Raw genomic sequence first — 16,821 nt, 5'->3', positions numbered from 1 at the left:
TTCAAGCACTTTTTCAAGGACAGAGTTAACCTTTTAAAACTTGAGCAAATTGGCTTGATTTCTTTCTAAAACATTTGAAGAAGGAAATGAGCAACAAAAAATGAATTGACCCCAAAAGAAGTTAATAAAAAGTACAAGAAAATTATCAAAAAATTAGTAAAAATGTTGTTGAAAGAAATCAAACTAATTTGCGCAGGATTCAAAGGTTTAAATTCTTCTGATAGGTGTTTGAAAACAACACAAGAAAAGTAATGTCATTTCAGATTTAAAAAGGTTGATAAATGTCTGATTTTCAAGGTATTTCAGGACTTAAACTTCTGAGTGTTGAATTCAAGTACTTCAAGCATCTCAAGCACCTTGTATGAACCCTGATGTATTGTAGAAAATTATTTATTTTATACAGCAAAAAGGCCAGAGTCAGTATATTTTTAGTGCAAAAACAGGACAAAATGTTTGGTATCAGTTTCAGCTTATCAGATGATTTACTCAAACAATTTTGCACTGACTTCATTCATTTTTGGCTTTTTTGTTGGACATCAGTTGTAAAGTAATTCCCCGGTGATTTCGAGTTTTTCCCTTCACTGCTGACATTGAACATGGACATTCATAAACCATCCGGCGCTCGAGACTTTTCATGAGACTTAACAATCCAGCCTGAGATCTCTCTTCCACCTCTGTCCTTCTCCCTCTCTCTCTATCTCACTTTATCTCTCGCTCTCCATCCCACCCTCCCTGTCCGAAGCTGTCCTCCCAGCCATCTGTCATGTGATGTTTATGGGCCCTTTTGCTTTTGTGTCCTGATGACCACTGTCACAGAGAGCTACCCATTACCGATGCGGCCTGATGAACGATGTTACCCAGACGCATTGCTGACACCCCTGTGTCCTTGGCCGCAGAGACGCTGCCTCGCCAGCCAACCCGGGCCAGTAAAGAATGAGGACAGGGGGGACCTGGGGGAGCTGGACTGAGGACCTGTCCGTCATCCTGCCGACAGGATACTCATATTCCCCCACTGTCTTCCCTCTCCTCTTTATCCAGCCAATGGAAATATGGGGCTGGTCAGCATGGCAATGGCGATGATGTTGTCATTAATCCTGAGGTTGTGAATAGCGCCCTTGCCTTTCACCTGAATATATATCTACATCTGAACAGACACAGAGAGGGACCCTCGCTCCCCTCCAGAGGCTACAGAAGGTGCCCTAAAGGGTTAATGTAGGTAGAAGGAGATGATGAATGTTGCTGAGTGTGATTTTATCTGTCGAATAGGAATGTTGCCGCTTGTTTTGATCCTTTATTCAATATGTTTGCAGGAAGCAAGCTAGAATAAAGTTTTATTATATTGTTGATAGCGGTAAATATAAGCTGTGCTAATATGACTTTCAGGTAAAGCATGGTTTAAAATTGTATTTGGATCGCTCTTGAACTTTACCACACATACCTGCAAATAAATTGTTAGTTACAATGGTTTGATCTATATGCCTCAGTGTTTTCTACCACTGATTCTGTGTTCTGCAGGTCAAAAGGCATCTCGATGTCACAGTTAAAGCCAGGCCAAATTTGGTTGATAAGTAATTGGTTTCTAGTTTTTATTTTAACACTGTTTTGGTAGCAAATAAATAACTTTTAAAAAATGTTTTTAAATTGAAATATACTGATACAAATGCTGTTAAATAAACTATAATATGCAACCAAGACCAATGGTTACTAACACAGACCCCATGGAGGGGTTGCTAGAAAATTTCATGAGATTATTTACAGAATTTAGGGTAAAAAAACAAACACAACATCTGCTTACCATATAACCTCTCAGAAACAAACAAAAAACAATAAATAAACAAACAATAAATACGACGAGATATAATGAAAATGACAACCAGATGTGGTTTCTATTATTCTATATTTATATTATTCTATATATTCTATATTTGCTCAACCCTTCCTCTTTCAGGTATACTACTATTTGGGAACTTTTTAAGTGTACCTTTTAACATATATGATAATTTCTCCAATGGCAAAATGAACACACACACACACACACATCCAAAATGAATTTTTTTTCATACCAAGCTTAAACATCAGGGGGTCATGCACCTTTCCCTTGTTTGATTCTAGTCCCAAATTATTTATTTTTTTCCCTTTATTTCTATTCTTAGTTTTTTGCCATTTATTGTTAAATACTAGAGACATGAAAGCAGCAGAGGACTTTTACTTTGACCGGAAATTGACACCGTGAATTAATTTGATGCAGAAAAGGTGCACACTGGAACATACAAGTTCATAAGAATGCAGGAAATTAATGTTTTATGCTCAAAAGTTTCTGTCGGAGGACCACCAGATCCTCTGCTCCATATGTGTTCTCTCCAGTGTTGAAATAAAAATTGTGAGTCACTTTAATGCATCAAAATAATCAGCCCCTTTTTCAAAATTCTGTTGGTTTGGACTGAGGTTAGATGGATAACATTGAACAATGCAGGCAGCTCTAACACGGGAAAACAACAGAGAAGATAATCCCCTCACAATAGTGTAACATAATGTGAACAATCTGCTGGACAAAATAAAAATCTCATTTAATCAGTGAGGCCTTCTCTCCTCTTGTGTCAACCTCCCTCCCTCCCCTCCGCTCCCTCCCTCCCCTCTTCTCTCTCCGTCTCTCTATGAACGTCTTTACTGGCCGGTGAAGCCGCTGATGAATTCTTAAGCAGATCACACTGATAATTGTATTTCATAACTGTCAGTTGTGCGAAGGCTGCCAGTGTGCCCAGGAGCTATTTGTGTCTCAGTATGTCCTCCACACACCTTCCTCCCTCCTCCTCCTCCTTCCCCCCACTCTCTGTCCAACCCCCCAATCACCAGGGATGTGCTTACTGTCTCCGGCCCCGAATTACTCAATCAGGAGGACACATTTACGGATGACACCTTTATTACAATTAATCAGGGGAACTTGATTAAGAAAGTTATTCCTCCCCTTCATTGAGACTTACACAAGTGGCTCTGCTGCATATTGTAATTTATGTCCCACTGAGCGCTCGCGCCGCTGATAGACAGAAAAGCTGACAGATTGCCAGCCATACTGAGACACATGTGGATGTGTGTGGGTGTGTGTGTGTGTGTGTGTGTGTGTGTGTGTGTGTGTGTGTAACCCCCACGCACATCGCCATATCCAGAAACACATGCACAGCCACAAACAAACACATTCCCCTATCATTCTGTCATGCACAACTCAGGTTTCGCAAAGAGTTTAATAAATGACTTTAATTGGCTGTAGAGATGTGCTCGCTAAAGGAGGTTTGAATATTCCATTTCCCTTTCTTCTTGTCTCTTTCTTTCACTCTCCCTCTCTTTAACACACACACACACACACACACACACCTACACACCCTCCTGAATGAAGCCATCTCTTTACCTTTACTCACAGTTCCTGGGTCTGCTGTGGCTAATTAGTCGAGTGGGGTTTTAGGTTTGGTAATTAGGCGGAGGTAGGAGTGACGGGGGCTCGGGGAGTTGAGGGGGTCTGACTGACTTGCACAGAAAGAAACTGGACTGTCTGGATCCTGGCAGCACTAAGCAGCCAGCCAGTGTGTCCCTTAGGCGCCTGGAGGTAGACTACCATCCCACAATATGAGGGTGATGTCTTTGTTACATGCCACATGTTCCAGCAATGGGAAACTGTGGAAAAAGAGAGTTTAGTGAAAAAAGGAAGGGAGAGGAAGACCTTTGAGAATTTCCCTACCCTGAATGTCAAAGTGCAACAATGAAAACCAGCTCCGAACTTCATTCTTGGAAATGAAATGGATTGGAAGCTACAAAAAAGCTGTGAATTAAAGAAGTTTGATTTCAAGAGGTTCCTTCGCTTAAAAAAGCTGTGATATAAAGGAAAAACATTTTCATTTTAAAATGGGTGTAACCTTCACTGAGCAGCCACCCCTATGCCACAAGCGACAATTCTGACATAATGGTAAATGCTAAAATAAAGTGAAAGAGAAGCACAAATAGGCCTACAGAAGAGTCATAAAATCAGCAAATTGACCAAGCAATGTAAGTTATACAAAAATACACATTTGCTAAAATTAGCATACATTTGTCATAGTTTTTATAGTTTCATGTCTTTATTGGTATTTATGACATATTTAACATTTTGATTTAGCACTGGGGCACTTTACTTGTTTTATCTTGTATGTTGTCTTTGGTCACTGAAAGCTGTGTTAAATGGATGCCTTTCACCCTATACTGCAAACTAAATTTACCTAGGTGTACAAATAAGGGAACCTGAACCTGATAATAAGCTATGCGTCATACCAAATCAAGTCAGGCCAAAGCAGTAAAACCCCTGAGTGTGTCACAATTCAAAGATTTTTATTTTCATTTGTATGAGGAAGAGTTTTCTTTCAATTCTTTCAAAAGTTACAAAGTCTCACTTTAAAAGGCTGAATCTGATATATATCTATGATTCAGATTCTGGGGCGAGATTGTCTGCACACGGTTCTCAATGTGGAGGCGGCGGAGCTGACGGTTAGCAGCTAATGGTGCTAACTTAAAGTGCTGACAGAGCTAACATTGTTACCTGGGGAAAGCTGAGGATGGGCGCTACCATGAGACATGTATAGCTGCAGACACATAGTGTTTGTAGCGCACACGACAAGGTCCTACAAAGGGGATAAGGGGGCGATCGTGGTCTGATGTGTAGGTAGGGTGGGCAGATCATTTAGCTGCTCTAGCCGCCACTATGCCTACTACAGTTCTGCAAGAACCGCACTCCAATATTTGCAGTAACTGCCAAAATAGTGCAGTACAGAGCAGCAGCGATGAGCTAGCCAGTGACAAACACAGGGACTCACATATGCACAAAGGCCCAACTACCAAAACACATAATAGAAAAGCTTTTGTTACAACACACACAGAGGTAGTGCGACTTCATTATTTGCTCAGGACACCATCACTCCACTATATCTTCAAACAGTCAATAGTGGTTTTCTGCTATATTTATGTTTTAAATGTCACATACAGCTCCTTCAAGGTACACCACAAATATCAGGAAATCTCAAATAACCATCACCTTTGTGCTTTTTCTAAAGAACACTGATTCCCTGGTAATTATAAAGTTGCATTAACTGTAAAATGGCTATTTTCAAAGCAATAAAACCCACATCCACAAATGAAAACCAGCACGTTCACCATTTTTCCTATTCTGCACGGTCAATTTGACAATACTTGTTATAATCTATATTCTGAATTTACATCTCTCACATTTACATCATGTTTAAAAGGCTACACTTAGTTTACCCTCCATTACTTTTTTGTGCATAACTATTTAAATTTAACTGATGTGTTAATGACCCTTTCTGGGGAGAAGCACTACAGTAACCCTCGACTAAAATGAGAGCGACACTTAGCATAATTCCTCAAATGAAGAAATGTTTCCAAAGTTTCGCCATCACACAAAACTCTTCTCTAAAAGACCCCTCTCTATCTTTAATGTCTTGTTTATGCTCCGCAGTTCCAGGTTGCTTCAATACATTGCCAGTTAGCAGCCTCCGACTGCAACACAATCCAATTAAATAAAGAGTGTTGTCTCTCCAGGTTCCTGTGTTCTCTAATTGGGGCTGTGACTGCTCACTAATCAGCGGAGGTACAGGTAGGCCCTGGAGGACGCTGAGACGAGGCCTCTCCTGTTAATTGAAGAGATGCTAAAACTAGCCTCCTCCTCACCTTGCAGCATGGATGCACACAGTGCTTGTGCATGCTAACTTCATCTAGACATCCATGTGCATCATCACCTCTCTCACCTTTCACGCGGCTGGCATGTACAAGCTTGCTTTGTTTCATAATGCCTGACCAAACAGTAGCGTCACAGAGGTGATTGCAATCATTTTAACAATTACGGTTTGTTTGGCTGGCTGATACATTTCATAATAGTTTCATTTCTTCTTCTTAATAATATTTAACTCAAACCAAGTCACTCTAAAAATCTTCCGCTGGGAAGATTTTACATCATATACATCAAGCTAAAGGTCATGGATATGTGTGACATGTACCAAACATTTACCTAAATGAGTCAAATTTAATATTGTGGCTTCTGTTAAAGAAAAGCAAAGAAAAATAACTTTAGAAAAGATGTGACCTCCTCAGTACCCAGTTTCCATCCAATGACACACAATAATGACAAAACATGCTGTATTATGAACAGACACATTATTTTCTTTCTGATGAATTAAAGTATTATTTAAAAAGTGTCAAGATAAAGGTCATAAATATACCACATTTTTACATAAATTAGTCCAAATTTTATACTGTAGCTTCTGTTAAAGAAAAAGCTAAGATAAGAAAAGACATGAACTCTGGGAGAATTTAATACCCGGTGTCCATCTAATGACATATAATAATGACAAAATATATTATAAACAGAAACATTATTTTCTTGTTGAGGATTTTAAGTTATACTTTAAAAAGTGATACTTGAAATTTTTCATAATTTGTGGTTATTGCCTATCAAAACTGTTTCTATTAATTTTGTAGGCTATGTGAAAGATATTATAGGACTTCAAACATCAATAATCACTGCAGCTTAATCTAAAATTGACCACTGCCTATGTCAAAGACTACCAGTGCTGTTCTGACTTACTACATTATGGATGTAAAATGGCCTTGGCCTGGTGTGTTTCTGATTTCCTGCGCCGTCTGGTGAAGGTAGCAGCTTTGCATGCTGGGGTCACACCTGTAACGTATTTCACACTGGGTTATATTTTGAGTGGCCACCTGGATGAGGAAATAACATGTTCACAGTGCATGAACACTACAGCCCTCCCTGCCAGGTCGGAACAGGTGTTTGTTTTAGACTACATACAGTACATTAATACAACATGGACGGTGTCGACATACAGGAGCTCTTTTCTGCTTCTCGCTTTTCAAGAAATCTTATAAACTTTGGGGCTTTTCAAGTTTTCATAAATACTTTTCTCATAAGTCTTATCTTTTTGTATGACAATAATAATCTTTGGTTTTATGTGGAAATGATCTGCCATGTGACTTAATTTACCCTCGTGCTGTGCTGCTTTTACTCTTGTTTCCAAAACTTAATTAAATACAAAAAAAAAAAATGGAAATGAAAAGAAAAATGTCAAAGGGCATTCCACAATACATTCACTGTGACTGATTTTTTTCACTTGCACTGTGGGAAAGAAATGGCATTTTCTAGTCCAACTCCTGGTTAGCTGGGCTAATTTTTTTTTATTATGTGCAGCTTCGGGGCATGTGAATGAAAAGATTGATTGTGTGAATGCCGTTTCTGTCAGCCACAAACAGCCGATGAAATACCAAGCACACCTGGAGCAGCACTCACTTTTGACAAGCACATACCAACGTAAGCCCCTATTAGAAAAACAATGAAGTCTATCATAAAACATTTATGGTGAATAAAGTGCCTGAGAGTGTGGAAAAGCAAGCACATTATGGCAGCTGGTCTGAATTAATTTTGGAGGTGGACTTGTACCAGAAGGTGGGCATGTGAGATAAAGGAAAAATATTTTGTGGGTGAAATTAGAGTGTACCTTTTGTGATTTTTAATCGGAATATTTGTGCAATATAATCTTAAATGCATGGGTATTAGTTCATGTTCAGATTTTTTTTAATACTAAATTTATTATTGCAAATAAGGGACTTTTGAACCCACACATTAATAATAATTAAAACATTTTTTTATTGTATACAGTTTCCAAAACCACAATAAGAGAAAATAAATTTGCTTATTATGTTTATTTGTGAAAGCAAAGATTTATAGTGTTAAACCATTTATCTTACAAAAATAAAGAATATAATCTCTATAAAAATGACTAAAGCCCAACAATTTTCCATTATTAACTTAACAATCACTCAAGTTCAAGTATGATTTTTTTAGTGCATTAACGCATTAAGTTAAATCACAGCTTACTGTTACTAACAGGGGGTGGTGCCACTTCTACCACCACCTTGCCCAGGTTTTTCCCAGCATACATGTAGTCCACAGCTCGGAAGACTGACTCCAAGCCGATGAACCTCCCCTCCTGAGCAGAATCCCCCTGATCCACCTCACACACTAGCTTCCCCTTTGCAAACATCTGCATCATGCTACCCAGAGCCTCCCTGTAGTCACTGAAAAAGTGCGGCAGGAAGAAACCGCGAATGCTGGCCGACTTCTGCAGCAGCTTGACCGGCAGTGTTCCCCCTCGGAATGGCGGGATCCCTGATGCGCTCTGGTACCCCGAGATGAAGCCAATCACAATGAGGCGGCCTTTATTGGCCAAAGAGTTCACTGCAAGTTCTAAAATGCTGCCTCCGACTGACTCGTACACCACATCTACACCTTTTGGGTACTCTTTCCTCAGCGTCTTAGCCAGGTCTTCTGTGGTGTAGTTGATCGCCCGGTCACAACCGATGGATTTCAGGAAGCCGGCTTTCTCATTGGATGAACAAGTACCGATCACATGGCAACCTGCTTGTTTGGCAAACTGCACTGCAAACTGTCCTGTTCCTCCCGCAGCCGCCGTAACTAGCACCGTCTCACCTTTGGTTAGCTCACCCAGACGTTTCAAGGCGATGTAGGCCGTGGCACCGCTGACCAGGAGGGTGAGGAACTCTGGCTTCACCAAGGGGACGGGGACACTTTCCTTGGCTGGCACCACCGTATATTCTGCAAACGCACCGCTGTTGAAGTAGGCCACGGTGTCCCCGACGGTGAAACGGGAGCTGGCACTGAGGCCGAGGCCAACAACCTCACCGATACCCTCGAAACCGGCGTCGAAGGGGGGCTTCACCGAGGGGTCATAACGTCCTGCTGAGTAATTAATATCAGAGGCATTGATTCCCACAAAACTGAAATACAAACAGATTTTAAAAAATTGATTAAAAGTGAGAAAATAAAACGGTCACATGATGAGCAAAATGCATTCATTCACAATTGCGCACAAAAGCTTTCATGTGATCATTAGTGCGAGCGCACATTTCCTGAATTCTCTCTGAAGGTCAAGACTTCAACTTCCCTCTCTAGACATGTCTGCACGGGGCACAAACACTGGTTTGTTTTGGCAATGATTCCCTTTCCTTTGGAAGAGAGCAGTCCTGCGTTGACAGGGAAAGGCTTGTATCACAAAACACATTGCATGATGTCATGATTCATTGTCTTCAGAGACACCCACAACAAACTGCACTTTTAAAACCTTAGATAGTTGCTTCTTGCCTCAACACGAAGACGGCCGTTTTCATCTTACTTTGGTAACATGTTGGGAACAAATATGTGAGAGGGGAATGTATAAATAAATCATTTACTGTCTTTTAGAGCGGCACGCATGCTGTGCCTCATTACTGTGCATGTCACACGTGTACTTTGAGCTTGTAGATAATGCTTGTGTGGCTTATAGATGGGTCATGGTGATATAACAAAACACCTTGATTTAACTACTTTACATCCACAGAATCAGATCCTCACTGGGAAATATTACGTGATTATAAGAGGTATAACTACTGCAGTTGACAGTACTAAAGGCACACAGCCGTTTGAGTTTAAACTAAATAAGATGATTTTTGTGGCGATAAAGTCTGTGTACACACATCCAACCGTTGAACAACTTTAAAATCTGATGACACAACCTTCGCCAAGATGATAAAATGACATCATGTGCAGCAAACTTAAAAACACCAAACACATCAAAATATAATAACATTAGAGATACTACTATGCAAGACTTTGTAAAAAAAAAAAAAAAGTAATAAATCACTTATTTATAGCATTACTGACAATCAAATGTATGCAAGTTATTTGTTTTGGAGTATATTCTTATCATTTAAAGAGAATGCTGAATTTTGAACTCATGATGGTTCAATTAAAAAAAATATATATATAGCAGAAAAAGCAAAAAATATCATTTTCTGCCACTTGTGCTTTCATGTGCAGGTCATGTATTTTATAAACATCTATGCACTCAAAATGACATAGAGGTGTGAATTTGTGGAGCACTCGGGAATGAACTTAAGGATTTACTGTATGTTGCAAAGACCTGCTCCACTGATAGCATCAGCAGCATCTAATGAGGAAAAAACTTTAATTTCCTCCATGTGAATTATCCACCTCTTTCACCGCAGTCGTGATCTTTTCAATAACCAGTTTCTCACTTTAAAATTCATACTTTAACACTTTCACGTGCAATATTTCATTAGGATTGCGCTGATGCTGTCTAATATGGGATAAGTGGTTCTCAATTTGCATTATTCCACATACAAATATTTATTTTCTGCTAATTAAAACATCTTCACTGATCCCAGGACTCACTAACACAGGCAACCTAAGAGTCACAAGGTCTCACACAACTTATCTATGTGAAGGAAATAATGTTCTATGTTTTACACCCAATCTGAGGGAAAATATAGATTTTACCAGCATTAAATAGCACAATAAACCCTGAGGTGCATATGTGTAAGGCTAATACAACATTTAAAATCACATCAGGCTTACATACAGTTGGTAATGTAGTAGTAAATCAAAATTGGGGTAATATATCACCTCCGGCTGGAATCAGAAATAGAACCAGAAAAACCACTATTTTTCAAAAGAGCATTAACTTATGCTTTTTCCACCTTACCTGCAGTTTAATACTATTGATCAGTTCTCATAATAATAATAATCTAGTCAGTGTGAGGCAAAAAGAGGCATGGATACTGATTCCAGGTGGGTTTACTCTCCCCTGAACACACTGCTGCTGCGAATGAGAGAAATGATGCTGCAATTCCCGCGCCATGTAACACTGCATCTCCTTCTCCATCATCTCCATCTCTTGATGCCAGTCTGATCCCCCCCCCCCCCCCCCCCCCCAACACACACACACACACCCACCTCCCCCCCATGACTTTCGTTTGCAGTTTGGTGACGTAGAGAGACAGGAGGACAGAGAGAGAAAGAGAGAGAGAGAGAGAGAGGGAGAGAGAGAGAGAGAGAGAGATGCCGAGATGGATTGATAGACAAATGCAGAGAGGGCGGAACTTGGAATTACAGTACAGCGCTTATTCCTCACGTATTTTGCCATCTTGTGATGATGATGATGATCGCAGGTGCCGGACATGGGTAGATCGAGGTAAGCGCAGCCCCTTTTTTACAACTTCTCAACATTACTGTGATACATCGACATCAAATAATCATCCACTAATAGACTCATAACACGCTTTGGGGTCACCTATTCGCTATTGCGACCGCGCAGAGAGAGACAACAGCAGGCTGCTGTCTGTTTGCGCCTCAACCTTTCAAAAACAACAACTTACCGATTTCTGACGAGCAAGTCCGCGTCTCCGAGTGTCGGAACCGCGACGGTTTGCAGAGAAGCGGCCTCTCTAAAATTCGGACTGAGCTTGTTTACGACCAGCTTTTTCATACTGCTCGGTATGGAGGATCCTTTAAAATCCATGAAGTGCGCTGAGTAGGACATATCTATGATGGAGCGCCGCGCAACCGGATGAACTCCTGAAAGTGCGTCGGTGCCTCTGCGCCCCCCGCCGATTACCGAAATCGCTCTCGTGCCGTTTCTCCCCAGCAGCAGCAGGCTGGACATGGCTCCGAAATGTGACAAAGTTCAAACTTGACGTACGTTTGAAGCAGCTATGAGCCCGATTGCCATTAGCCTGCGCTATAGGCTTCTCCCCCCTTCTGCGCAGCGTGCAGGCCGGGCCGGGCAGAGCCGAGCAAAACGCGCCTTTTAACAAAAACAGAACCGCGATGCTTTGTAAAAAGCCTCTCTGTTTGTTGCGCAAAAAATCAACAAGCACCACAATCGCGTATTTAGCATTAAAACGTAGCACTGATGCAGCCCTGTAAGTAGCACAGCAGCGCCCCAGACTTGTTGTCGGAGTCCCTCCCCTTCCCGGACACAACACTCACTTCCTAGTAAGGTGAAACAAATCAATCCTCGTCTCCTAACGTATCCTAAACCCGTTTCACTCCCACGAAAACCAACACCAACCCCGCCGGATCTCGTCAAACATGTGCACATATAAATCAAACAGCGTGTTGTGCCATTTCGTTTCATTTGGATTCGGAGGGGGGGCTGCTGCCGAAAAATGTTTGTAACCACATGTACACCTGTAACCAAAGCGTGGATCAGCGATTTTTTAAAGAGTGTGTTGTTTGCATTCCACTCTGCTTGCACGTTTCATTCGTGTCTGTCATTTTCTTGCTATTCAAAATCTCGCAGCACTATTATTACAACATACTGGCTCACTGAACCCTCGTCCCTCCCCTCGTGGGAGACCTCGAACTATGTCAGCTGCTCTTCTAAGCTAAAGATGACATTTAAGTTGCAGCGATCTTAAATTTGTACTTGTTGTGGTTTGCGATCAATGTTTATAAGTTTGTTTTAGTTGATCTCTCGATAAGTTCCGGAAGGATCCTTTCCTTTGTCGAAGGTATGGGATTTTTTTAAAGCAAAGAGAGAAGGAGAGAGAGAGAGCGAGAGGGGGGAAAACAAGACAATTAAAAAGATTGACAGGTAGGCTCCTCTGTCAGGGGTGACGCTTGTGGAGAGGGGAGGAGTAAAAATGTAGCAGGAAAAGCCACTCGATGCGTCTGTCTATCAGTTGAGACTGTCTGAAACAGCTTCTGGATCCACCGCGTTTCCATTTTTTCTTTTTTGGGAAGACCTCGGATCAGTCCCCTGGAGTTTTTGCCCCGTCTTTTTCGCTTTTTTAAGAGACAAATATTTTAGTCCATGTCGATCTGATCTGTTGTTGGCGAAGCTTTGGATGCGCCTGCGTCTTGTTTGTTTCCCCTCTCTCTCAAGTGATATCCTCTCCACCGCATCAGCCACCCCTCCAAAAAAAAAAAAAAAAAAAAACCCGACTATGTCCAAGATGCGATGAGATGAGCGGTGGAAATTATTTCCACGAGTCTTGAAAAACGTAAGTAAGAGAGAAAAGAACAATTTATCCATTTTGTTTTTCAATGGGAGAGAAAGAGGGAAGGAGGGGAGGGAGGAAAAAGTCTCCGCCGGACTGGTGAGGCTGGATCCGGGCTGAGGTGGCGTGGTGGTGACGGGACTGACATTAACCCATCTAATGCCTGTCTATCTATTTTCTCCTCTTCGCTTTCTCTCTTTCAGGTCTCTGGCACGAGAAGAGAAGGAAACACGAGGATACATTACTTATCAGAGCTGCGCGCTGCGCTCACACGGGACTTATTTGTTTTGTTACCGCCAGAGTTTATTTATTTTTTAGTTTTGGTGTGCGTAAAAGGCGCAGCAAAGTATCGTCCCCCTCCAAACAGCACTGGAGTTTTTTTTTCCAGGGGGAATGAATTGAAAACTTGGGTGCTTAATCGCTGCTGCTTCTTCTTTTTTTGTTACCCTGCCACGAGAAACATGAAGGAAGATGATCTTTGATGGACATGAAGGTGTCAGGAGCTGGCCGAATCCCTTCGTAATTTTCCTGCTTATTGTCGAAGCCGACCCAGCTTTTAAGTCCCAAAAAGAGCAGCCAGTTTGAAAAGAAGACAGCTCCGAGATCAAAAAAGCCCTTCCCCCGAAAAACGGGATGATTTTCCAAAATTGATAGACTTGATTTGTTTGTAATTCCTGCATGAGAAGCACCGTGGAAAGTGACGGTCACTATGCCGAGGAGAAAGCAGCAAGAGCCGCGGCGATCAGCAGGTATAACCCGCCCCTCCATAACCACCATTTCCCATCCAAGTAGCCAACTAGTTTTTATTGACCAAATGAAAATATCTCCACACACATCACATTGTTTAGTTGTCCTGCATGATTGGATTTATTTAGCTTAAATTTAATTTGTTGTGTTATTAACACAGCGCGCAGCTCAACCCCTGACCCTCACTTGTGTTTAAAATGTGTCTTAATTGCGCAAATGACGCACATATCTGCGCAATGCCACTTTGAGATTTTTTCTTTTTTTTATCCCTGCTTTGCCAGGAAAGTTCTCTTAAGAATAGTGAGATAAACTAAATGGCATGTTATGGGGATAAAAGGGAGCTTTTGAGGTTCAAGAGTGAGTAATGATGAATAATTGACTGGGAAAGAAGGGGGGAGAAAACTGGTGAGAGCCGGTTTTTCCCTTTCTTTCAGTTTTATTAGAGGATTGCCATCCTTGATTTGATGCGTGATTGATCGCCTGTCATGTGGCAGTCTTTGATCTATTCATCCCTGATAAACATCAATAAATCCTTCCATGAAGACAGGCATGCCTCTGGTAGCTTTAGCCAGTCGGAACACACAACCCCTCCTGTTGTCTCAAAGTGGGGAAGCATAAAAAAAAGTTGCAAAATAAGATTGGAAATCCAACTCGTTTTTATTTCCAGGAGAAGCAGATGAAAGCATGGTGTGTATGTTGAGTAGATCACAGGAAAAATCAACCCCAAACATTCCTTTTTTTAACTATGTTTGAATGCTTTTTTTCTTCAGAAATAAATGTTGAGGTTTTTCAAATTCACCCCACATTCACTGTAAGAATCAGTCCAGTAATGAAATCAATATCCACTGCTGGAGGGGGAGTGTAACGTTTGCAATGTGACCAACTGATAAAACCAGGTCTTGGCAGAGGACCGACAAGGTTGACTTCTAGTGGTTTGGATTTGGACTCCCCCCTTTTTTCTCTCGTCTCCCTGCAGCCTTTAAACAAATGTAAATGAGTGACAGGGGTTTCTACCTCTGTGCTAATGAGGCCGAGCCTTTGAAGTTAGGCATTAACAACTGGAGTGAACAAAAGACAGTTACAGAATTTTAAAGAGATTTTGAAATATGAGGTGCAAAGCGGGTCGAACAGGAGGGCCAGCCGCCGAAGACTTTGAACTCAGCAGGTTTTATCATTTTAAGCAGGGGAGCTGGTGATGATGGTGGTGATGAGGATGAGGAGGAGGATGAGACGGAGTGTAGGATGGAGAACATTCAACCGGTGCTCAATGCTGAATTCTTTCATTCTCTCCTGGCTTTTCCAGCAAAGCGCTTCTCACATGATTTCTGGCCTACAGTGCGAAGACAGCATTCAGATTTAGAAATTGAGCTTAGCTTTTACTTTTCCGTGTGTGTGTGTGTGTGTGTGTGTGTTTTGGTTCATGTTTTGGCGAAACTGCAAAAGGTCGTCCATGGTGGGAGCAGAGTGACTCCTGTTAGGTTTCTGCATGTAGATGGAGGCATGAAAACATGACATCGCTGTGACCCCTCACTCCCCTCCCCTTCTCTCAGCACACACTCTTTCTCTCTCTCTTACACACACACACACACACACACACACACACACACCATTGATCCATTACACTGTCCACTGAGTACCATGCGCATCATGGGTTGTAATGGTCAATCACAGTTTGGCAGATGGGATGTTTTCCATTCTTCCATGAACATGACAGTCGGTCAGAGATAACGCCCTCACTCCACGCTCCTAGTAGCAACAAATAACTAACACACTCAAACACACACACGCTAGGCTAGCCTGATGCTCCACTGGGAGCTGGTACTGACCTGTGGCTTCCTCTCTGTGCTGCTGCTCAGAGAGGAAATTGCTCATGGTGGGATGTGGAGCATGGAAATCACAGCTCAGACAATTAAAACAACAACAGCAGACTTGTCTTGACAGGTTTCTTTTTTTCTCACCTCGTACCTTTTTTTTTTTTTTTAAATATTACTTGTTACAAAATGTTTATTTTAGTGTTTCGAGGCCATGAATCCAGCACAGAATATTTCTCAACAGGAGAAATAGCGAAATTCAAAATTGTGGATTTGTTTGAGTTTTACAATCAGCTGTGCTAATTTTATTTCAATATAATGTAGATAGCTTCTAATTAAATGTCTTCAATGGTATTGTAGCAACAATTAATTTTTTGGCTCCTTTAATTTTAAAATTTCTCAAAAATTTTGAGGATTTTTTTTGTAGGACACATCCTACAGTTACACAAAGACAATTCTGATTTGGACACATCATTTATTTTATCAGACAGCCATTTTCCCACATGATTTTCTCAAGTAAGAGTGTGTGTGTGTGTGTGTGTGTGTGTGTGTTTGTTTTGATAAGCTCCACAGAAAATGGCCATTTTTTTTCAGACCATAAGTAGCTCTTTTTTACACTTTTATCTTTTTCATAGTTTTCATTTAAGAGTTCAAGTTTTAGTAAAAAATCTGAGAATGAAAGCTGAGGTGGAAAGAAACCTTGGAAACCTACATTAGAGAGTGTGTAAAAAAAAAAAGTAAATGTGCATTTCATCCTTTCCAGTGTGTGTTTTATAGTGCACGCTCCTGTGTGTGTTTTTACACTTGTAGCCTCACCTTGTCATTAAACGACTCGATTTAAGGGTTAGGGGGGAATGCAGGAACAATAAAATGGAGTGACAGCGTCTTTTATCCAAGGCAGGCTTAGATATTCTTACTGGAGGAAGAGCACATAAGATAGTCACTCTTATTTCTGTGGAGCGCGATGGTTAATTATAAGAAAGACTGTGTGTGTGTGTGTGTGTGTGTGTGTGTGTGTGTGTGTGTGTGCGTGTGTGTGTGTGTGTGTGTGGGTATGGGGGGGCAGTGGTGGTGGGGGTAAGGTTGCTTCCCGTTGGCTTCATTAGAGAGAGCCCTAATTATCTGTGGAGCTGATGGATTTGTGACAGGCCCTAACGATTAATGCTGACAAATTCAGTAAGGTGTCAAGTCCGCAGCTGCCTTGATGTAATCAAGTTGATATTATACAGTCCCCATAGCCCCTAGTGCAGCACCAACTCAATTTGCCTGTGCAGGTGACAAATGGACTTTGCTACCTGACTAATCACGTCAGGAGACAATGCCAGTTAATGACCTCGGCAAGCCCCCACCCCACCCT

General features: G+C 41.4%; 2 protein-coding genes across 4 annotated transcripts in view; one reads left to right on the top strand and one right to left on the bottom strand.

Annotated features, from left to right (window-relative positions):
* Positions 1 to 6,872: 6,872 nt before the first annotated feature.
* Positions 6,873 to 12,197, bottom strand: LOC121946176 (prostaglandin reductase-3-like). The gene is made up of 2 exons (XM_042490646.1): positions 11,281 to 12,197; positions 6,873 to 8,844 (listed from the first exon to the last, which is right to left on the bottom strand). The coding sequence occupies exons 1-2, from the start codon at positions 11,565 to 11,567 to the stop codon at positions 7,914 to 7,916; spliced, it is 1,218 nt and encodes a 405-aa protein (XP_042346580.1). The 5' UTR covers positions 11,568 to 12,197; the 3' UTR covers positions 6,873 to 7,913.
* The window catches only part of LOC121946175 (teashirt homolog 1-like), a 41,142-nt gene continuing 35,219 nt past the window's right edge, over positions 10,899 to 16,821 (top strand). The window contains exons 1-2 of one of the 3 annotated variants that reach the window (XM_042490644.1): positions 10,899 to 11,096; positions 13,110 to 13,655. In XM_042490644.1, coding sequence (XP_042346578.1) covers positions 13,616 to 13,655 — 40 coding nt within the window. In that variant the 5' untranslated portion in view covers positions 10,899 to 11,096; positions 13,110 to 13,615. Of the gene's footprint in view, positions 11,097 to 12,318; positions 12,910 to 13,109; positions 13,656 to 16,821 lie in introns of those variants that run through there. The other 2 variants (XR_006105997.1, XM_042490643.1) reach the window with 2 other exon arrangements.

This window comes from Plectropomus leopardus, chromosome 7 (assembly GCF_008729295.1).
Source record: "Plectropomus leopardus isolate mb chromosome 7, YSFRI_Pleo_2.0, whole genome shotgun sequence".
NCBI classification, from domain to species: Eukaryota; Metazoa; Chordata; class Actinopteri; order Perciformes; family Serranidae; genus Plectropomus; species Plectropomus leopardus.
The sequence above is the reverse complement of the archived record's forward strand: the minus strand, read 5'-3'. Positions and strand labels throughout refer to the sequence as shown.

Bases quoted from the DNA above. Each gene is read 5' to 3' on its own strand.
- LOC121946176 (XM_042490646.1), bottom strand. From the start codon at position 11,567: ATGTCCAGCCTGCTGCTGCTGGGGAGAAACGGCACGAGAGCGATTTCG. The intron at 8,845-11,280 runs GTAAGTTGTTGT...TTTGTATTTCAG, and splicing joins GACTTGCTCGTCAGAAATCG to TTTTGTGGGAATCAATGCCT.